Source organism: Loxodonta africana, chromosome 4 (assembly GCF_030014295.1).
Source record: "Loxodonta africana isolate mLoxAfr1 chromosome 4, mLoxAfr1.hap2, whole genome shotgun sequence".
NCBI lineage: Eukaryota > Metazoa > Chordata > Mammalia > Proboscidea > Elephantidae > Loxodonta > Loxodonta africana.
The window spans coordinates 144,252,322-144,275,471 of record NC_087345.1 but is presented as its reverse complement, the minus strand read 5'-3'; the positions used below and the strand labels follow the sequence as shown (position 1 = coordinate 144,275,471).

Below are 23,150 nucleotides of genomic sequence, written 5' to 3'. Positions count from 1 at the left end.
TCATCTCTTTAGCCAACTGAAAAGTCAGTTACACCAACTGTTATATAACTAGTTCAGCAGTTCAGTAAACTTTGTACTTGACTTTGTCTACTTGTAAAATTCAGTTAAGGTTTGTATGTAAATTGACGCTGATTCTTCTCCCTCCTCCAAAAAAATTCTATTGTCATACCCTCTTAAACTGGTTTTATGGGGTAAAGAAACAATGTAAAAGTTGTTAAATTCTTTCCTGTATCTGAATGATTTAAACATGGAGTTCTGCCTACCAGGATTCGCTTTGAACAGTTATTATCTAGCTCTATTTGAGGCAAATCTTGAAGGAAATACCAAATCTTTATTGGCTGTTAAGAATACAAATCTATGGCAGGCTGAAACAGTTTTAAGTGTCAACACCTTTAAGGAAATCACTTGTCTAGAAGGCCTCTTCTTTAGTAAACCTCAGGGTTTACTCCCCTTGGGTTAAAAGAACACAAGCCTCTGCTTATGCTTCTCCACACAGAAAGCCAGAGATTCCAAAAAAAAAAAAGAAGAGGGGCGGAGAAATGGAGGGCAAACGAATAGTTTCCTCTATGCTTATGGCCTGAGCACTTTTATACACTGGTCAGGCACTATTTTTATACCTGGCTTAAGTTTTAGCTCTCAGTAGGTGCAGATGTGCTTCCAAATCAAATCTGGCCTTCCCCATTATTTATGCTAAGGGTTATTTTTTCTTAAGAGGCTTTTTTTTTTGCCCTTCTCCCACATTTCCTAAGGTCACACATGGGTATGATCAACGCACCAAAAGCAAGAATGACATAGGACAGGGGAAAAAAAAAAGGAATTTCCGAACTCTTTCCTTTTTGTCCCAGAACAAAGGAGGCAGGACAGAAACAAAACAAAGTTACAATTAGTAAAAATAGGGGCAATTGCAGGTAGTGCTCAAGCATCCGGAGGCTGGTTGCCTGGACGCCTGGAACACACGCCCAGTTGCAGCTCTAAAGTCCCACCAGCCCATCCCGTCCGGAGGCAAAAGCGAGTGTCACGCCACATTACGTAACCTCCTCAGTCAGCAATCCCAAGCCACGCACGAAGAGCTGCAAATCCGCGAGACACGAGAGTAGGGTCTGCGGGACTGGGAAACAGGCCTTCCCCAGTCCGCATTCCTCTCACAAGCAGCAAACTGAGCGCCTGCAGTTTTCCAGACACTCGCGGCAGAGTCAACACTCCCCCCCACGTCCCACGTGGCCGCTACAAGCACAAGACAGCGCGCACAGCTCAAAGTCCAAAGGTGGCATGCGGCCTTTGGAGGCGACTGAGCTCCCACAGATGTTGCAGTAGTTAGCTGACAGTCACTGTCTAGCTTCTGGCCATACTTCCTTCCCACTTAATCGCTAGAGCCGGACCACCGCCTCCGCCCCTCAACCACCGTGGCAGAGGACTCGGTGGGTAACCGGAATCTAAGCTGTTTACGCCCAACCTCTTCTCGCGTGAAGTCTGAGAGGAAGATGATTGGGCGAGTGATGGGGAAGTAGCCAATGAGAGAGAAGGAGGAGCGTGATCGCTGGTCCGCCGTTGCACCTCCCCCTAAGTCCCGCCCCCCAGGCTGCGGAGGGCTCCTGTTGCCCGCCCCGCCTCTCTCCCCCCTCCCTTCCCGTCCTTCTCTTCCCCCTCCCTTCCCGGCTCTTCTCTTCCCGTCTGAGGTGGCGCGCAGGTTCGCCTTCTTCTCAGCTCCATTTTACCTCTCCGGTCTTCCTTTTTCTCTTGGGCTCCGAAATCGGCCTGAGCTCTTACACCGCCGCCTTAGGGTTGATATATAACCCCCTTGGCTGTCTAGAATCCCTGCGCTTTCTCCTTGATCTTGTCTTCCATCCTCTCCCTGTCCCCGCCATGAATGAGGAGTACGACGTGATCGTGCTGGGCACCGGCCTGACGGTGAGTTCTAGGCAGCGACCGCGGCCGAGGAACCCCGGAGCATGTGGCCCGGACGCGGGGCTAGGGGGCGGGGGAGCAGACCCCAGCCCAGGCCAGAGCTGTCCGGGGAAGTCAATGCGGCCGGGACAGGGGCGGCTGCGGCCGCGGGTGCTCCGGCCCGCACAGCTCCTTGTCTTGCCGGCAGGTTTTGCAGTCTCCTTCCCCAGGTCCCCCGCTAGTTTACCGCACTGTCTTCCGTTTCCTCCGACTTGTGGATGTGTAAGGTGTGGGCTCACCTTTGGACGTGGACACGAAGAGTCGGCCTGTCTGTGTTTCTGTTCCTGAATCCCCGGTTTGCAGGCATCTGGGCATTGCCTTGAGAGGGCGAGCCGGCCTGCGGTTTTGCATCTCTTTTCGTTAATACTTTGTCGTCTTTTTTTTTTTTTTTTTCTCGAAGAAGAAGAGGTGGTTCTCAAGGTTGTCGGTAAAGAGAATTTTCGCTGGTTGGAATGGGTGAGTTCTGAAGGAGTTTCAGCCTGCGGCAGAATCTAGCGCTCTCGTAACCTCATGGCAGTTTGTGTCGGTTGCAGGTTGGAATAGATTGTTTAATGTGGAAGGAAAGAACCAGGAAATTGAAAACCCAGAGCTTTAGTCGTGAAGCCGGTCAAGCAGATGATGAATACTGATGGCGAAATAAAAATAGGTGGAAAAAAGAGAGTTTCATTCTCCCACAGAGTTTAAAAAAAAAAAAAAGCCTGGTTTGGGGTGTTGATGCTCCTCCACCTCCCTTTTTGGTTTGATGACTCTTCGGATAGGAAACGGAAAAGCACAAGGCAGAGTGGGGGAGGGTGGAGGACACTTGTATTTCCTATTTAGTCGTCAACCACTAGCCAGTCTTTGGCTGCCAAAGCTAGGCAAAGATTTTGCGACAAGTCATTGGAGAATCACTGTTCGGTAATTGTTACAGCTTAATTAGTTTTCCTTTTTAGAGAAAATGAACAATTAGTTTCTTATTCTCCCAGCCTCAAATAAGAAACATTATCGATTCTTTTTAGCCACCTTCCCCACTCCACTTATTGAGCATTTGTAGAATGGAAATGAGTTTTGTCTTAAAACTTGTCTGTCAGATGCTTTTGCACCTGACCTTTGTCATCTTTTCCTTTTGTTTGGTTTGTCCCCTGTCTCCATTGTCTGTTCTACATGCTTTCCGCTAAGAAATGGATTGGTGATGGATTGGTAGAGGCCAAGTTCTCTCTCTACTACTGTATTCTCTTTAGGGATTTAGACGGTAAATCAGTAACAACATAATTACGTATTACTACATACAATAGCAGTACGAATGCAAGCTGTTCCTAATACCATGGTATCTTTATTTTCCTGGGCATCTGTCTGCTTAGAGACCTTTGGATAATATTCTGGAAATAACGCAGGCAGGTGTTGTATTTTGTACTTCTTTGTCTTCATACTTTTTTTTTTTTTTTTTTTGGAAAAAAAAATCCATTTGAAGAGAGGACCAGTTTGTCAAATTTCTTTGGAAATTTGGAATTCTGTCTTTGGACTACTTCTGTCTTAATAAGGTGAACATTGATGAAAATCTTCCGTATCTTATGAATCTGACCTCAAATTCCTGAGTCATTTAATGCAAACCACCACTTCAAATGAGCTGAAATGCTTTGTAATCTCTCAAGATCAAATTAATTTTTTCAGATAACATTAAAATAGCTATTTTAGGTTTCTCTAGACACGAAAAAAAAATCTTTGAACTTTTACTTGGCTAATTTTTTAGGAAACGGCTGTTAAGAATTAGAATAGCTTTTTATTCTGGTAAAATGATTTTTTAATCATTAAAATCACTGATACATCATTTTTGTGTTTATAATGATTTATGGTGATTTTTTTCTGAATGTTTCTGAATGTTTGAACAGTCTGGAAATACACATGTGACTGGCTAGGAAATAGTTCCAAATAGATGAGATCACTTATCTAGAAAGCCATTTAACTATTTTGAATGTGAGGGATTCAGTCTAATTTCTTTTTTGGTGGTGAGCTGAAACACTGTTGGATCCTAAATGAATAGTCCTATGCATTGCAGAATTTTATTCTGTTTTTTAAGTGTCTAATTGGAATTCAGAGCTGGGGCTTAGCAGTTTGTGGTGGATTTTGCCCATTGGAATGGGTACTACTGCTACCAGAAGGTTTTAAGAGCCGGTTAGTTCTATTGTTTTTCTAAGGTTATTATTGGTCTTTCAGATTTGCTTACAGTTAAACATGACAAGTGAGTGCAAATCTGTCATCATGCAGGTTAGCACCTGCCAGATTCAGAGGCATCACTTTGTATCAAAGATGGCAAGTCTCACTGTGTAACAGCCAAATGAAGAGAATGCACTTTATTTAAATTTTCACTTGAATAATTGTGAACTTTTTGATAAGTAGATAGATGCATACTCAACTAGAGATAAGACCAATTTCTGTTGTCACTTTATAGCTGGGATGATTTTAATACCCTGTGAACCTTCCTAGATTGTTTTGTGAGGCGATCGTTGAGAATTATATCAATTTAGGTCATTTTTGTTATTCCATCATTGATAGAAGAAGAGTAGTGGTGGACTGTTCCAACCACGGACCCAAATAATGGTCCCGGAGAGGATGGGAGAAAAATGTAGAACAAAGCTCAAATTCCTTAAAAAAAAAAAAAAAAAGGCCGGACTTACTGGATAGAGACTAGCAGAACCCCCAGAGACTATCGCCCTGAGATATTCTTTAAACTTGGAACTCAAACCATTACCAGAGGTCATCTTCCAGCCAAATAACAGATTGGCCCATAATATAAATAGTATCACCTGTGAGTAATGTGCTTCTCAAAATAATTGTCTAAATGAAACCAAATGGTTAACATTTACCCTAGACCAAAGATGAGAAGGCTAGGGGGTACAAGGGAAGCTAGATTAATGGAAACAGAACAACCAAAATGGAAATAACAAAAATGCTGATATATTGTGAAGAATGTAACCAGTGTCACTGAACAATATGTATAGAAATAGCTAAATGAGAATCTAATTTCCTGTGTAAACTTTCACAAAAAATACAATAAAATATTGAAAAAAAAGAGTAGTGGTGATAGAGTGATTTTAATAATGATAAATATTATACCCTTATTTTTAGTGTTACAGGAAATTCGCTTACTTAGTTAAGTCAAGAGACTACCAAAATTAAAACGCTTAAATTAGAATTAACTGAGTATTTGGAGTGAACATGCCGTTTAATTTTCTTTATTTTTAGTGCCTGAGTCTTAAAAATCCAAAGAAAGGCATTTAAAATTTCCGCTGCAGGTATGGGTACCAAATACTACCTGATACCTGCGTGTCAAATACTTTTTAGTGAGGTTTGCTTACTATTAAAGGGAAGTGTGAGGAAGTATTGGAGTTTCTCTGTTGCTTACTATTGTCATTGTGTTGTATCAGTTGAGACTAAATTAAGGTCATATTAATTCATAAATACTGATAATAATTTTAATGAAGAATGCATAAAAGGATTTGGTATAAACTGGAGTAAAGTCTTCATTCTCTCACTGCCTCAAAGAAATTTAGTATTCTGTATAAATGGAGTATTCCAACAATTGAGTTTTATAAGGAATTGAGGGTTATCCCTTTAAAGAACCAAAAGTTGTTTCTAAAAGCCTTTCTAAATGATATCACAACTTCTTAACTAAGCAACAGAAGTAATTTACTTGATAATTAAGATTTCACATTGTGAGGATTAATTATTGTCCTATGCAATTACTATGGGGCAGTTCTACTCTGTCCTAAAGGGTCACTATGAGTCAGAATTGACTGGATGGCAACAGGTTTGGTTTTTACTGGTTTTATCACTTAATGAAGCCATTAAGGCCTACTAAGCTTTGTAGGAACTTTTGCCCTCCTTGCTAACTTCTCAGATTGCTCTACTTTTTGAGTTCTTTTCTTTGTTTTTCAATCCACCCCCACCCCCTTACTTTGCTGTTAGGCTGGCAACTTTTACTTTGCTTTCAGCATGTGTGGGCAGCCTCACATCACCTAATTTGCTTTTTCTGATTGACTGTGGACTTGGAAATAAATTTATGAAGCTTGTTAGAAATAATATATAAAATAAGAGTAACTAGCTCCACAGCTATTTGTGCTGCCCAGAGGTCTTTTTTTGTTTTCCTGTTTTATATAGTAATTCTATTAAGGCGTTACGAATAGAAATGTGTATTTTAGTGATATTTAACCAGATTATTCTCAGTTTTAAACGTTTAAAAAATTGTTTTACATCCCGTGTAAAACATGCTTTTTTAAAAATTTTCTTCCTGAAGAATTTGTAATTTCAGAGAGGACGTTTTGTATGTTATTTAAAAATCCTGAACTGTAATTTAGATTGCGATTTAGATTTACTCAATCTTAGATTTGCTCCTTGAAACCCTTGCCATAGCAATGTTAAAGTTCTGTAGACAAAGAACTTTTACTGCAGTAGTGATTATAGGGCCAATATTTACAAATGTCTTACTTTTTGAAGGTATAAATGTCTTGTAGGCAGTCTGTATTTTAGATCAGCCTTAAGCATACTAGCCCAGTAGAAGATCCAGGTAAAATCAGATATATTTTAGCATACTAGTGTGATAGTGTGAAGTTTGGTATGAAGAAGGGGATGCATTCAGGGATAGGGAGGACTCATGGTTCAGTTTGCCTGGAACAGAAGGTATGAGGAGTAATGGGAGATAGAGGTGGAAAGAAGGCTTATTACCAAGACTGTTGAAGTACTAGGCTAAGAAATTTGAACTTTGTATTATAAACAGTGGGCTAAGATTTTGAGCAGGAGAATGGCATATTTAGAGGCAAATTTCAGGAAAAGCTATCTTTTAATGAGTAAGCTTTTTTTTTTTTTTAAGTTGTATCACTGACCTTTTTTTATGTTTTATATCTTTTTGTATTGTAAAAATAAAGAGAACACAACATTTGCCAGTTCGGCGTTCTTCACGTGCAGGATTCCATAAAACCAATTCAATCGTGCAACCATCACTAATAGCCATATTGAGTAAACTTTTAATGAGATGCGTTAGAGGGGCAGAGACATTTAAACACTCTGCTGAAAACTAAAAGTTTTTATTATTACGTTATTATTGTGATATATATACACCATTGTGATAGTTAAGTGATTTAAAATTTTCGTACTTAATAAAACTTCCTCATATAATTTGATAAGTAGCCTTGTGATCACACACTACGTTATTAGTACCTTGTTTTCCTAACCACATTTTTGTGTGTGGATTTATTTCTGTTAGTTTTCTGATCACAAGAGAACTTAAAAATACAGTAGTGGCCACTAGGCCGCCGCCGCCCGGGGCACCCGCCTCCCGCCCGCACCGGGGCCTGGCTGGCTGGCGCCAACCAGGCTGCTCCCACTGCGGGCGCTGGGCGCGGCCTGGCTCTTTGTAGTCCGCTTGCCGCCGCTGGGCTCCGGGCGAGAGGACGAGGAGGGGCCCCGAGGTGCTGTTGGGCCCCTCTCGGAGCGCCCTGGGTCGGCTCCATTTTGTGCAGGAACTAGCCCGGGGGACCTGCTCTGGAACCCCGGCCTGGATCCTGACGCGGCCATCTGGCTGGAGGAACCCCTTTGGCGTCAGCCGCCGCCTGGGGACCTACGGGTAGCGCCACCTTCCGGATCACCCGCAGGAGCTTGGCGGGCCGGCTGCTTTGTCTGCCCACTGCATTCCAGGCCCCACGTGGCGAGTGGGCGGCGGTGGCGGCCGTTGGGGCCGGTCAGAGGCCCAGAAAGTCCCTGGCGCGGCAAGTCGGGGTTTAACGTGGGGGTTGGCCACCGTGTACACGTGGTACTGACTTCTCGGCTGGAACGGGTGGTGGCGCTGCCCCCCACCCCCCACCGCCAGAATCGTGGGGAGGAAGCGAGGTCCCTGGGAGGAAGGAATGGATTTAGTTTCTCTCAGTCTGGTTTACTTGTTAGGAATGCAGCCATCTGGTGGCTTGTGGTCCCTAGTGGGAAAGAAGCCTCTCGGGTTAGACTAAGGTTGAAATTGGTAAAGATAAGACATCTTTTTAGACAGGTGTTCTTAAGCACCATTGACAACACAGTTCTGACAATATTTCACAACACTTGGAAGAGTGGAAGGATGGTATGACTCTTAATAGAATTGCAGTAGTGGAAAAGGAGACCCCCCCCACCCCCGCCCCGGCCCCTTTGTTGGCAGGGAATGGGAAAACTGAATGGTGACAATTCTACAACAGATGTTCTCAACTAGGAATTTCTGCAGGAGGTCCTTATGTTATACAGCTTCATGATAATACTGAGGACAGCATAAACGATCATGAAGACACAAATGGTTCAAAACAAAGTTTCAGAAAACAAGGTAAGTATCTTATATCTTCCAATTGCAGGTGTGGCAAGAATAATGAAAAATGCCATACCTCAAATGGGAAAGATTGCAAAAGATGCCAAAGAAAGTGTTCAAGAATGTGCGTGTGAGTTCATCAGCTTTATAACATCTGAAGCAAGTGAAAGATGCCATCAAGAGAAAAGGAAGACAGTCAGTGGAGAGGATAATCTCTTTATCATGTCTACCTTGGGCTTTGCAGGTGGTCAACAACCATGTTATGGTTTACACAGTATCATATCAGCAGATTTCTGATGTTCAACAAATTCAGTTTTCATGATCTGAAGACATGATGGAATGGGCAGTGCTGAAGTGAAAGATGCTGTACGATTCCAGAACAGAGACATGAGGGAAGAAGTGATGGTGAAGAGCTGTCTCTTTGTGTATTGAACAGCTGTGATGTAGCTTCCTGATGCTTGATTAGTCGAGGTGTTAATTCAGACTTGAAAATCTTTTTCATGCGTGATTTTAAAGGTATTAAACTATTTTTGTTTAGTACAAGAGTTTGTTGCTCTGTATGACTCCTGCATGCATTGTGTATTGCAATTTATTACTAAAGAGATTCGTAGAGTTTCTTATTTTAATATTGAATCATGTTACTTTTGTAATTCAGGTAAGCGGCTGAGTTAATTCATCGTGTTTGCCCTTCTCATAAAATCTAAGGGTAGAGTTAAAACAAAATACAGTAGTATTTGATAAGATGTTTTTCTAAAGTTTTAGTTGGTGTTTAGTTTGGTTACTTACTATATCAGAATATTAATAAACTTTGTTTTCTTCCAAGCCTAAGTTGCTTTCTTAAAGGCGGGGGCATTAACTTTTTGGGTTACTAGTATACCATTTAGGACCCCTGGTGGCACAATGGTTAACAGCTCAGCTGCTAACCTAAAGGTTGGCAGTTCCAATCCACCAGCCGCTCCTTGGAAACCCTGTAGGGCAGTTCTACTCTGTACTGTAGGGTTGTTATGAGTCGAAATCGACTCGATGGCAGTGGGTTTGGTTTACTTTTTTGTTTATTGTTATACGTGAAAGAGACTCAGGAAGCCAGTGTACCTCATGCACAACCACCACCCATCTGTCAGTGGAGGCTTGCCTGTTGCTATGATGTTGAACAAGTTTCAGCAGAGCTGCCAGACTAAGACAGATTAGGAAGAAAGGCCTGGCAATCTACATCCAAAAATAAGCCAGTGAAAATCCTATGGATCACAATGGGCTGAGCTGCAACCAATCATGGGGATGTCCCACGACCAGGCAGTGTTTTGTTCTGTTGTGCATGGGGTTGCCATGAGTCTCAGGTGACTCAAGGGCAGCTAACAACAACGGTAAGCGTTGTATGTAGGGTACTGAAGGGAAGCAAACTTCATTATCACTGATGCGGGCCTTCCCCCATTTCCCACACTCACTCATTTACACATACTGGAACTTTGCTACAGCTAAACTTTCAACAGTTTTTGTTGGTTACCTCTTTTTATGTACCCAAAAAAAAACCCAAACCCAGTGCCATCGAGTCGATTCTGACTCATAGCGACCCTATAGGGCAGAGTAAAACTGCCCTATAGTGTTTCCAAGGAGTGCCTGGTGGATTCGAACTGCCGACCCTTTGGTTCGCAGCCATAGCACTTAACCACTACGCCACCAGGGTTTCCTCTTTTTAGGTAGAGAACATGAAATACCAGATGAGTGGTGGATGCTGTTATAAAGAACTTGGATTCTGAAAATGGTTTCATAATATTAGTTTTTTATATGTGTTTGTATTTTTAGGTAATTTATGGGTGAATTCAAAGGATGGAGATTAAATATGGAGTACTCTCATTAGGTTTAAAACTAACACGTTGACTAATTTATGTAAACTTTCTGGTAAAAGTTAACAGTATTTTTCACATGTATGATGGGGAGACCAGATTTTTTAGTACAAAGGAAGAAAACTCTGCATTTTCTATGACTTTGATGTGCATTACTTGTTAATATGAGTTCACCAGATAGGTAGTAGATTTTAGTTTTGAGCTGTTAATTTTGGAAGATGTTAAAATTTTTAGAATCATTAATGTACACCTTATGCCCAGATATGATTGATGAATTTTATCAGTGAGTTAGTGACGTCTTCCCATGTTTTAAGGCAAAGTGTAAAGTACAGTGAAACCCGTGAGAGCTGGAACTTACGGAGGCTGCCTTGTTTTTCCAGTTCTTGCAAGTTTTCCTGCTTTTGACAGGGTGCAGTCTTACTTCTTTTCTGTCGTTCTCTATTAAACAAAAAATCCAAACCATTGGCATCGAGTTGATTCAGATTCATCGCAACCCTATAGCAACACCTTCTATTAGTGGAAAATATTTGAATTTTCCTTCTCTGATAGGTTTCTACCTTGCACAGTTTCTGGCTTTTAGAAGTGTTACTGCATTACATCTATGCTGCTATTATTTTATTCTTTTAGCAATGTAAAAGCAATCTTTTTTTTCCCCTATTAAAAAGAAAAAAATCCTGTTGCCGTGGAGTTGGTTCCAATGCACAGCAACCCTACAGGACAGGGTAGAATTGCCCCATAGGATTTCCAAGGCTGTAATCTTTTTTTTTTTTTAACCGTATTTTAAATAAAGGTTTGCAGAACAAACTAGCTTCTCATTAAACAATTAGTACACATATTGTTTTGTGACATTGGTTGCCAACCCCACAAATGTCAACACACCCTCCTCTTCTTGCTCTTGGGGTTCCCCATTACCAGCTTTCATGTCTTCTCCTACCTTCTCATCCTTGCCCCTGTCCTAGTGTTCCCATTTAGTCTTGTTTTATGGGCCTGTCTAATCTTTGACTAAAGTATGAACCTCAGGAGTGACTTCATTACTGAGCTAAAAGCGTGTCTGGGGGCCATACTCTTGGGGTTTCTCTAGTCTCTGTTAGACCAGTAAGTTTGGTCTTTTATTATTATTTTTTTTTTGTGAGTTAGAAATTTGTTCTACATTTTTCTCCAGCTCTGCCTAGGATCCTCTATTGTGATCCCTGTCAAAGCACTCAGTGGTGATAGCCGGCCACAATCTAGTTGTGCTGGACTAAGTCTGGTGGAGGCTGTGGAAGTTGTGATCTATTAGTCCTTTGGCCTGATCTTTCCCTTGTGTCTTTTGTTTTCTTCATTCTCCCTTGCTTCAGAGGGTGTGAGACCAGTGGAGTATCTTAGGTTAAAGCAATCTTTTTTATAGATGGAGTTAGAAGAATTAGTGAAACTGTCGATTTTTGATTAGCTTTGGCTAGCACCTTTAAAGGTAGTTCCTGTCAGCTCTTTGGACTCTACTCAATCTTTAAATTATTGAGCCCCTTATTTTAGGCCTTAGACTTCAGTGTGTGCTTTAGAGCCATGGTCCAGTGAATCATGCTAATTTACAATGGAGTGTGAAAAGTTATATATAGAAGCTATGCTAATTCCATCTGTAAAAGATAGCTTTTACTTGCTGTGGTTTTTGCTTCTGAAAGTTGAAGCCAGAAGTCTACTCTTGTCATCTGGGAATTTGACTATTTAGTCTTCTTCTGTTTTATATAGTGTAACCTATTTTTGGGTTGGTATGAGTCGGAATCGACTTGACTGCAGTGGGTTGTTTTGTTATTTGTAACCTATTTTTGAGGTAGTAAATATTATTCTACTTTCATATAATATGTTGAACCATATATGTTAGTGTTGCTTTAGCTTCTTTTTTTTTTTTTTTTTTGAACAAGTGAATTGTTTAAGAGTGTTATGGTTGATTTTTGTAATTTTAAAATACCTCCAGTTCTTTTTGCTTATAAAGACATTAAGAAAGTGAAAAGGCAGGCCATAGGATGGGAGAAGATATTCGCAATACGTATGGCTATCAAACTTATATATAAAGAACTTTTACAAAGTGGTGAGAAAAAGACAGAAAGCCAATCTTAAAAATGGGCAAATAATTTGAATAGACACTTACCTAAAGAAGATACCTGAATCAGTAAATTATAAAAAGGTGCTCAGCCTCATTAGTCACTGAGAAATACAAATAATAAAATACCACATCCTCACCAGGATAGCTAAAATTAGAAAAAAGACAAGTGTTGGGAAAGAATATGAAATGATAGGAACTATTGTACGTTGCTGGCAAAAGTGTAAATTGGTACATCCAAAAGTTGTTTGACATTATCTATGGAAGTTGAACACGCTCACGCAGCAGTATCACTCCTAGATACATACCTAACAGAGATACATACTAAAATAAGACGTATGAGAATGTTCATAGTCTGAAGCATTACTTGTAATAGTCAAAAACTGGAAACTACCCAAGTGTTCATCAGTCATAGAAATGATAAATTGTGGTATATTCATTCAGTGGAACCCTCTACAGATTTGTTACCAGAATTGTGGTCCATGGATCAGCCATATCTGCAGCCTGAGAATTTACTAGAAATGCAGAATCTTAGATGCCATCCCAGATATACTGAATCAGAATCAAATTTTGAGAAGTGCTGTTCTACTAGTGGTTCTCAGAATTTGTTCCTGACAAGCAGCATTAGTATCACCTGGGCGTGTGTTAGAAATGCAAATTCTCAGTCTCCACCCCAGACCTACTATATTGAAGTTCTGGGAATACCCAAAAAAAAAAAAATTCAGTTGCCATTGAGTCAATTCCAACTCATAGTGATTCTCCTATAGGACAGATTAGAATTGCCCCATAGAGTTTCCAAGGAGTGGCTGGTGGATTCAAACTGCACACCTTTTGGTTAGCAGCTAAGCTCTTAACCACTGCGCAACCAGGGCTCAGCAGTATGTTTTAATCAGGGTTTCCAACCAGTTCATTCTGGTTCGACCACTTGCTGAGAATTTGGATTTCTACCCACCCCCATATACTGAATTATAATGTACATTTTAACCAGATCTCCAGGTGATCCTTATTAAAATAAAGATCCAGATTCTGTATATCTGGGATGGAAAGTGAAATTCTCAGCAGAGGGTCAGACCAGATTGAACTGGTTGGAACCCTGGGTTTTAACAGGCCTTCTTGGTGATGTGGATGAATGCTAAAGTTTGAGATCTACTTAGAATTTACATTTCTAACAAGTTCATGGGTGACGGGTAATTGGGAACTAAACTTTGTGAACCACTGCTTGCTTGCAGAGTTGGCAAACTTTCTGTAAGGGCGAAGATAGTAAATATTTCAGGTTTTGTAGGCCATACAGTCTCTGTCACAGGCACTCTGCTGTTGTTACACAAAAACAGGCGTAGACAATAAGGAAGTAAACAGGCCATAAAACTTAAAAAAAAACAGCTGGCAGACTAGATTTGGCTCCTATAGTTTGGGGATCCTTACTCTAAAGCGGTACGATTGCAGTGCGTTAAAAATTGACTTGACAGTATCTAACAACTCCATAGCAATGAGAATGAATAAATTACAGTTATACACAAAACATGAATGAATCTTTCAAACATTTTGGTTAAAAGATGTCAGATACAAAATGTACACACCATATGATTCCGTTTATACAGAGTTCAAAGCAGGCAAAACTAATGTTTGGTGTTTAGAAATCAGGAGAATGGCTATGGGATAGGGATGGTTCTAACTAGAATGGTGCAGGAGGGGGCATTCTGGAGTGCTGATAATGTTTTATTTTTGATCTTGGGTTCAGTTACTGGATGTATTTCACTTAGTAAGAATTTATGGAGCTGTACACTTCCAATATGCTTTGTTTTACATCAATAAAAAGTTTTCTAAAAAAGAACTTCAGTTTTTAAAATTTGTCTTGATTGCCATAGGTTGGGGAAGATGAATTCTGTGGACTCTTTTGAGGCCAAAATAGCATTAGGTTCAGAATGATCTAGTAATGCATGTTAGAAACCACTGCAGTGTATCTGAATGCGATACAAGGTTGCAGGTAAACAGGGGCTTAGGACCTGAAATGAATGGATTTATAGCTAAACTATCTTTAGGAAAGATTGGAAATTAAATAAAATAATGTCATAATTGAGGACTGTGGTATCAAATACTAATATTGATATGCCATTAGATTCATTTTCTCAGGAACAAACATAGATTTTCCTTATACCACTGGTGAAGATTAATAAAACTAGGAATAATTAAATATTTGGAGCTCAAATTATTATGTAACCCTCTCCTTCATTTTTGTCTTCCGGTGACTTAATGTTTTCAGCTGTTTGGTGTTTTAGCTTTTATTTACGGGAATTAGACCAGATTGTTTTTTTAATTAAAAAAAAAAAAGTTGTATAGATAATAGTTGCCTAGTCACTTCTTCATTAAACACTAACCTAAAACGCGGTGAGATGTATCTTTAATGGGTATGCTTTTCAAACCAAGTTACATGTACCCTTAGGGAAGTGATGGGTGCTATGTAGTATGCAAAAAAATAGAAAGTTACAACATATAGCGATGTACTCATCTGTACTAATATTCAAACCTGATGGTTAGTAATTGAAAACATTAAAAAATACTAAAATGAATAAATACTTTATGGAGGAAAATGTGACATTTCTTTGAATTTAAAAAATAAAGGTGTAAAGAGTTCTGAGGGCATGAGATAGTACTTTTCTGCTATCTAGAGTCCTTTGGATAAATTTGAGAAGCATGAGGGATTTATTAAGATACGTGGACTTTTCTTTGTCTTTTTATAAAATAAAGCACTGATCACCTGAACCCTGCTACAATGATTTTAAGTGAATATATACCCCATTTCTGTTTTTCTTCTCTTTAGTTGTATTCATTCTTGATTTTTTTCCCCCCTTCTTGCTTTGGTTTGTCTTAATATATCCATGATTTATTTACCTTTTTCTTGAGAGTGGGCATTTATAATCCTCTGTGGATTATTAATTTATTAATGGTTATCCTGGATCCTTCCTTTAGAGTACTGGGTCTCAAACTTTCTGGTCTCTGAATCAGTTTACATACTTTTTTTTTTTTATTGTGGTGAAAATACAAGAAAATGCCAATTCAGTGACCTCCACATGCACAGTTCAGTGACACTGATTACATTGTACATGTTGTGCAACCATTCTCACTGTCTTTTTCAAAAATAGCCCACTGTTATTAGCATAAACTCAATGCCCCCTAAGCCAAAACTTTCCCTTCCCCCTTCCTCCCATCCCAGGTAACCACTAGTAATCTTTGGCCTCTATATATTTCCTTAGCTCATGTAAGTGAGATCACATAGCATTTGCCCTTTTGTGACTGACTGATTTTGTTCAGCATAATGTTTTCAAGGTTCCATGTCCTCTTCTGAATCTTGCTTGAACTTCCGTCAGTTCCTTGTTGATGTACTTCTCCAGCCGCTTTTGAATGATCTGCAGCAAAATTTTATTTGTATATGATATTGTTCGATAATTTCCACTTTCTGTTGCATCACCTTTCTTTGGAATAGGCACAGACATGGATCTCTTCCAGTTGGTTGGCCAGGAAGCTGTCTTCTAAATTTCTTGGCATAGATGAGTGAGCACTTCCAGCTCTGCATCTGTTTGTTGAAACATCTCAGTTGGTATTCTGTCAATTCCTGGAGCTTTGTTTTTTGCCAGTGTCTTCTGTGAAGCTTAGATTTCCTCCTTCAGGAGCATTGGTTCCTGATCTTATGCTACCTCCTGAAATGGTTGAACGTCGACCAATTTTTTTGGTACAGTGACTCTATATGTTCCTTCCATCTTCTTTTGATGCTTCTTGCGTCATTCAGTAGTTTGCCCGTAGAGTCTTTCAATATTGCAACTAGTGGCTTGAATTTTTTCAGTTCTCTCAGCTCGAGAAATGCTAAGTGTGTTCTTCGCTTTTTGTTTTCTAACTCCGGGTCTTTGCACTTTTCATTCTAATACTCTGTCTTCTTGAGTCACCCTTTGAAATCTTCTGTTCAGTTCTTTTGCTTCATCATGTCTTCCTTTTGCTTTAGCTACTACTCTGCATTCAAGAGCAAGCTTCAGGGTCTCTTCTGACATTCATTTTGGTCTTTTCTTTCTTTTCTGTCTTTTTAATGACCTTTTGCTTTCTTCATGTTTGATGTCCTTGCACAATTCGTTTGCATGTGAAAGCTGGACAGGGAATAAGGAAGACTGAAGAATTGATATCTTTGAATTGTGTTGGTGAAGAATATTGACTATACCATGGACTGTCAGAAGAACGAACAAATCTGTCTTGGAAGAAATATACCCCGAATGCTCCTTAGAAGCAAGGATGGTGAAACTTCATCTCATGTACTTTGGACATGTTATCAGGAGAGACCAGTCCCTGGAGAGTGTAAAGTTGAGGGTCAGTGAAAAAAAGGAGGACTTTCAATGAGATGGATTGGCACAGTGGCTGCAACAAAGAGCTCAAGCATAATGATTGTAAGGATAGTGCAGGACCCGACAGTGTTTCTTTCCGTTGTACATGGAGTAGCTTTGAGTTGGAACCAACTCAAATGCACCTAACAACAACAGCAACAACATGTAACTAGAACTGGGGTTGCTGAGTCATGTGGTAGTTCTGTGTTCAACTTTTTGTGGAAATGCCAAACTGATTGACACAGTGGCTGCACCATTTTACATTGCTACCAGGAATTGATTGAGTTTTGACTTCTCCAGAACCCAGGCAACATCTGTTGTTTTCTTTTTTGGTTGTTTGTTTTTTATCATTACTGTTCTGATGAGCATGAGGTGATAACTCATTGTTTTAGGGTTTTTTTTTAATAAGATAATTTTAGATTTATAGAAAAGGTACAAAAGTAGTGCAGAGTTCCCATATCCCCTTCACCTGGTTTCCTGTAAAGTTAAGATCTTACATAATGATAATAAAATTATTAAAAATTAAGAAATCAACACTGGCACAATACTGTTACCTAAACTATGTACTTTGTTTGGATTTCACCAGGTTTCCCACAAATGTCCTTTTCTCCTATAGGATTCAATCCAGGACACCACATTGCTAAACTGAATAGACATGTTTTCTTTGTTTCCTTGAATCTGTGACAGTTTCTCAAGTCTTTCCTTGCTTTTATAACCTCAACACTTTTTAAAAAAATTTTTGTGATCTTTTTTTTTTCTAAACCTGTTTCCGTCGAGTCGATTCCAACTCATAGTTAGCAGCTGTAGCACTTAACCACTGTGCCACCAGGGTTTCCTTTTTTTTTTTTTTGCTTTAGGTGAAGGTTTACAGAGCAAATTAGTTTCCCATTCAATAGTTCATTCACAAATTGTTCCATGACATTGTTTGCAATTCTCACAATGTGTCAGCACTCTCCCTGTTAACACCCTGGGTTCCTCATTTCCATTTGTCTGGTTTTCCTGCCCTTTCTTGCTTTCTCATCTTTGCATTTGGGCATACGTTGTCCTTTGGTCTCATATAGATGATTGTTCTAAGGAACACTTTCCTCACATGTGTCATTGTTTTATTTGTAGGCCTGTCTGTTGTTTGGCTGAAAGGTGATCTCCAGAAATGTTTTCATTTCCAAGTTAGAAGGGTGTCTAAGGGCTGTCAGTCTTAGGGGTTACTCCAGTCTTTCCCAGACCAGTAAATCTGGTCTTTTTTTATTAATTTAAATTTTGTTATACACATTTTTTTTTTCGCCATTCTAACCGGGACTTTTCTCTTGTGATTCTGGTCAGAGTGGCCGATAGTGGTAGCTGGGCATCATCTAGTTGTTCTGGTCTCAGTCTGGAGGAGGCTGTGGTTCCTGTGGTCCGTTAGTCTTTAGGACTGATTGTGTCCTTGAGTCTTTGGTTTTCTTCAGTCTCTTTTGCTCCAGACAGAAAGAGACCAATAATTGTACCTTCAATGGCCCATACAAGCTTTCAAGACTGCAGATGCTACTTAGCAAAGTAGGGTGTGGAAGGTTTTCTTCATGAGCTATATTAGGCTAGTCGACTAAGGTGTCCCCTGAGACTATGGTCCTCAGCCTTCAAGCCCAGTAACTCAGTCCCTCAGGGTATTTGGATATGGCTAGGCTGTTTCCATGACTGTGCTACCTCATATATATAATATGAATATTCACATATATAGTATCCATTTTATATATGAATATACATGCAGCACATACAAATAAGTGTATGGAAGTATTCACAGCCAAACTTGCATATGCATGTGAGTACTCTCCCATACACCCTCCCACACCTAATAGGATTTATATCTGCCTGTGTATTCAGTGGTCATTATTGTTTGTTAATACCATTGGATTATGTGTGTAATAGTATTTACCTTCTTGGCCTTTTATTTGTGTACCTCTCAATGTTTTCCCTTGCCTTGGTTATGTTAGGATCTGTTTATACTCTTAAAAATTGAAAAGCCTCTAGAGCTTTTGTTTATAAGGGTTATGTCTATAAATATTTGTCATATTTGAAACCAACACTGAAATATTTAAAAAATATTATTTCACTTAAAAATAACAGCATAATGTTTTTAATGAAATATAACTACTGCATTCTCCAAAAAAAAAAAAAAACTGTGAGAAGAGTACTATTGTTTTACATTTTTTGGCACATCTCCTTAATATCTACCTCAATAAAAGATAGCTGAATTCTTATATCTGGCTAAAGTGTATCAGCAAAATCAGACCTCACACAGATGCGTAGTTGAGAAGGAGAGGAGTATTTTAATAGCCATTTTATATTATTATGGATTTTTTTGATATATACTGGAACACAAGTGATATATATATATCTTTTTTTATTCTGCTTTAGGTGAAAGTTTACAGAGCAAATTAGTTTCTCATTAAACAATTAATACACAAATTATTTTGTGACGTAGGTTGCCAACCCCGTGGTGTATCAACAGTCTCCCCTTCTTCATCCTGGGTTACCGTTCGTCCAGTTTTCCTCTCCCTTGCTGCCTTCTTGTCATTGCTTTTGGGCTGGTGTGGCCATTTAATCTCCTATTCATGTTTGAACTATGAAGCATGTTTCTTATGTGTGTTATGATTGGCTCTATAGACCTGTCTAGTCTTTGGCTAAAGGTGAACCTTGGGAGTGACTTCAATACTGAGGTAAAAGGGTGTCCAGGTGCCATACTCTTGGGGTATCTCCAGTCTCTGTTAGGCCAGCAAATCTGGCCTTTTTTTGTGTGTGTGTGAATTTGAATTTTGTTGTACATTTTTCTCCCGCTCTGTCTGGGACTCTCTATTGTGATCCCTGTCAGAGCAGTTGGTGGTGGTAGCTGGGGTAGTTGTTCTGGGCTTAGTCTGGCAAAGATTGTGGTAGTTGTGGGCCTTTAGTCCTTTGGGCTAATCTTTGTCTTGTGCCTTTGGATTTCTTCATTCTCCTTTGCTTTAGTCAGGATAGGACCAGTAGATGTATCTTAGATGTCTGCTCACAGGCTTTTAGCATCCCAGACGCCACTCAACCACAGTTGGATGTAGAACATTTTCTTTATAAACTGTGTTATGCCAATTGAGCTAGATGTCCCCTGAGACCATGGTTTCCAGCCCTCAGCCCAGTTGCTGGGTCCCTCAGGGAGTTTGGAAGTATCTGTGAAGTGTCTTTGACTTTGCCTTGGGCGGGTTGTGTTGACTTTCCCATTATTGTGTACTGTAGGAAACCCTGGTGGTGTAGTGGTTAAGTGCTACAGCTGCTAACCAAAGGGTCGGCAGTTTGAATCCGCCAGGCGCTCCTTGGAAACTCTATGGGGCAGTTCTACTGTGTCCTACAGGGTCGCTATGAGTCAGAATCGGCTCGACGGCACTGGGTTTGGTTTTTGGTTTTGGTCTTACCCTGCAGCAATGTTACCACTTTTTTACTACCTAGTTAGTGTTTTTCCCTTCCCACCCCTCCCATCCATGTAACCATCAAAGATTGTTTCTTTTTCTTGAGTTTTTATAATAGTGGTCTCATACAGTATGGTATATATTTTTAAAGCTTAATTGCAGTGTGATATCTGCAAGTCCATCAATGAATGTTTCATATTGTTACATTAAAATCCATTGATCTAGCTTGCACTTTGAATTCATCTTTTATCCCTCTGCATGATTTTGTAAAATCATTCATTGGTCATTTGGGGGATATTGGTTTAGTGAATAATACAGATCTTCCAAATGGTGTAACACGTTTCATTGTATAGTGTTAAAAATCATATTTATTAATATTATCACTGATAAAATCTAATTTTTTTTTTTAAAGTTTCGGTGACCTGTTATGCCCACAGTGGTAGATATGTTTTACGAAATACTGATTTTTAATTGAAATCTTGACTTTTCGTTATTGGCAACAAATACGGTCAGTTGTTTTCCTTGACATTCATTTTTGAGAAAATGTCTGTCAAACACCTAAGTCTAAATAACCATAGTTCGACAGTTATCTTAAGTAAAAATTCTGTTCCATAAAAAAAAGCTACTTCAGATTATAAATCAATCACGCAAAAGCTTTTATTTTTTTAGATACAAGATTTTTATATGTACTTCCCATTTTGTCACATAGAATATTAAAAAGATGTGTATTCAAGGGTTTAGATTTAATAAAGTCAATTTTTAATGCTTTATCAAGGACCTTGTTCATTGAAATGGCCCTTTATTTATTTATTTATTTTTATGACTGCCTCGTAATTAAGAATACAATAGCTGCTAGTACAGTTTAGAGTCACTGTCTTAATTCGTTTTATCCAGCATGGATCTTGCACCATCAGTGTGAATGCCAACACAGTTTAAAAAAAAAAAAAAAGATGAATAGTATCTTAGTGTTATTATGAAAATAGCTTTAACATTAGGACCTACAGGGGTGCACAGACCACACGTTAAGAACTGTTGCTTTAGGGTTTCATCCATATCTTCTAGAGAAGATTATCGCACATATAGAAGTGTAAATTACTAAAAGAATGTTTAATAACAGACTTTTAAAAAAGAAAGTACCTATTTTAAACATATTGTGCCACTTTTCTTCCATTGAAAATACTTATACTTTCACTGTAGGAATGTATCCTGTCAGGCATAATGTCAGTGAATGGAAAGAAAGTTCTTCACATGGATCGAAACCCATATTACGGAGGAGAAAGTGCGTCTATAACACCACTGGAAGATGTAAGTATTAGTAAAGATTACTGTGACCTTTATACTTCGGAGTATTTCACTTGAGAATCTCAACTTTATTCCTTATATGTGAATTTGATTTTGCTTTATTAAACTAGGAAACCCTGGTGGCGGAGTGGTTAACTGCTACGGCTGCTAACCAAAGGGTCGGCAGTTCGAATCCACCAGGCGCTCCTTGGAAACTCTGTGGGGCAGTTCTACTCTGTCCTATAGGGTCGCTATGAGTTGGGATCGACTCAATAGCACTGGGTTTGGTTTTGGCTTTTTGGTTTATTAAACTAATAGAATATATGGAACCCTATAATTTTTCAGGAACTTCTAGTTTGTGGCTTGTAAAAATTTAAATTGTCACCTTTGCTGCTATCTAGAGCAAAATTATCTATTATTTCTCAAACTTAATAGAGTACAGACTGAAAAGAGTTGGTAGAGGCTCACATTTTAATGAAGGTGTAGTATATGCCAGGTACCATGGCAGTGCTTTCTACATGGTCTCATTCATTCTGTCAGTCACCCAGTCAAAGAGATATTTTTATCCCCATTTTTCACAGGACAAAATAGTCTCTGTAGGGTTTGCATTGCAAAGATGGATTGTGAACCTAGCTTATATGACTAAAACTTTCCTCCTTTTGCTATACTGCCCTGTTGCCAACTCTTTATGAACAAAGACACATAAAGCATTTCAAAAGTGTGTGTTTTACTAAACATATGTATTTCTCTGTGTGGAATTTGTTATGCATCCACATATACAGATATGAGCTCTACTGTTTTTTATAGGCAATGATATAAGTCATCAGTGACTTTTTAGATAATCAGTGATAATTATACTAAAAAATGTTTAGAATGTATTCAGGCATACAGAAGAGTTGAAAGAATAATACAATGCGTTGAAAACCTTCCACTTGGATTCAAGAGTTAACATTTTGCTATATTTGTTTCACGTCTCTTTGTTGTTGTTAGTTTTGAACCATTGAAAGTTAAGCAGACATATTTGACCTAAATATTTCATCATTGATATAAAAATAATATTCTACATAATCATAATACCATTATCATACTTAAGAAAATAAGCAGTAAAATCCAGGCCATACTCAAATGTCCCCAGTGATCCCAAGAACGTCTTAATGTCTTATATGGCTGTATAGAAGGTTTTTTTTGTTAAACCAAGATTAACTAAAGGTTCAAGCATTACATTTGGTGGTATTTCTCTTTACTCTTAATCTATGAAGTTTTTTTTTTTTTTTTGAAAAGCCCAGTCTGATTTATAAGAAAGTATTGTTAAGTACTTAATATTTTATCACATCAGGAGATACATAATGTCTGGTTAACTCACTGTTAATGCTGCTAAGTTTGATCCCTTGGTTGAGGTCATGACCACCAGATCTCTACATTATAATTGGTCTGGAGTGATATGTTTGCAATTAATAAGTAATCTGTGGCGTGATACGTTGACACCATTTATTAGCTGATCTTTAATGAGATGAGCAAGCTGCCTTCTTTCCCTTTTTTTGGTAAATATACTCAGAGACTCATAAGTTTCTATTGAGTGAGTTTATACCAACTTTGCTTTTTCTGTTCCATCTTAGCAATATAGAATTCATGAGCTTGAATCATATTCTCAGACTTTATACTACATGCTGCCTTTTACCTAGAGCTCCTATTAGAACAACAACAAAAAAAAAACCAACAAACTAGTTATAGTCAAGTTGATTCTGATTCATGGGAACCCCATGTGTTACAGAGTAGAACTGTACTTCATAGGGTTTTCAGTGGCTGTGATATTTTAGAAGTAGATAGTGAGACATCTATGGGTAGATTCAAACTCCCAGCCTTTCTGTTAGTAGCTGAGCATTTAACCTTAACTGTTTTACACCTTAGAGCTCCCCTTAGGTCATATAAATT

General features: G+C 39.0%; 1 protein-coding gene and 1 pseudogene across 1 annotated transcript in view; both read left to right on the top strand.

Moving 5' to 3' along the window:
• Window positions 1-1,644: 1,644 nt before the first annotated feature.
• GDI2 (GDP dissociation inhibitor 2) overlaps window positions 1,645-23,150 on the top strand; it is a 47,287-nt gene continuing 25,781 nt past the window's right edge. The window contains exons 1-2 of the mRNA XM_010590764.3: window positions 1,645-1,908; window positions 21,135-21,242. Coding sequence (XP_010589066.1) covers window positions 1,864-1,908; window positions 21,135-21,242 — 153 coding nt within the window. The 5' untranslated portion in view covers window positions 1,645-1,863. The remainder of the gene's footprint in view (window positions 1,909-21,134; window positions 21,243-23,150) is intronic.
• Window positions 8,097-11,934, top strand: LOC135231266 (nuclear transcription factor Y subunit beta-like; annotated as a pseudogene).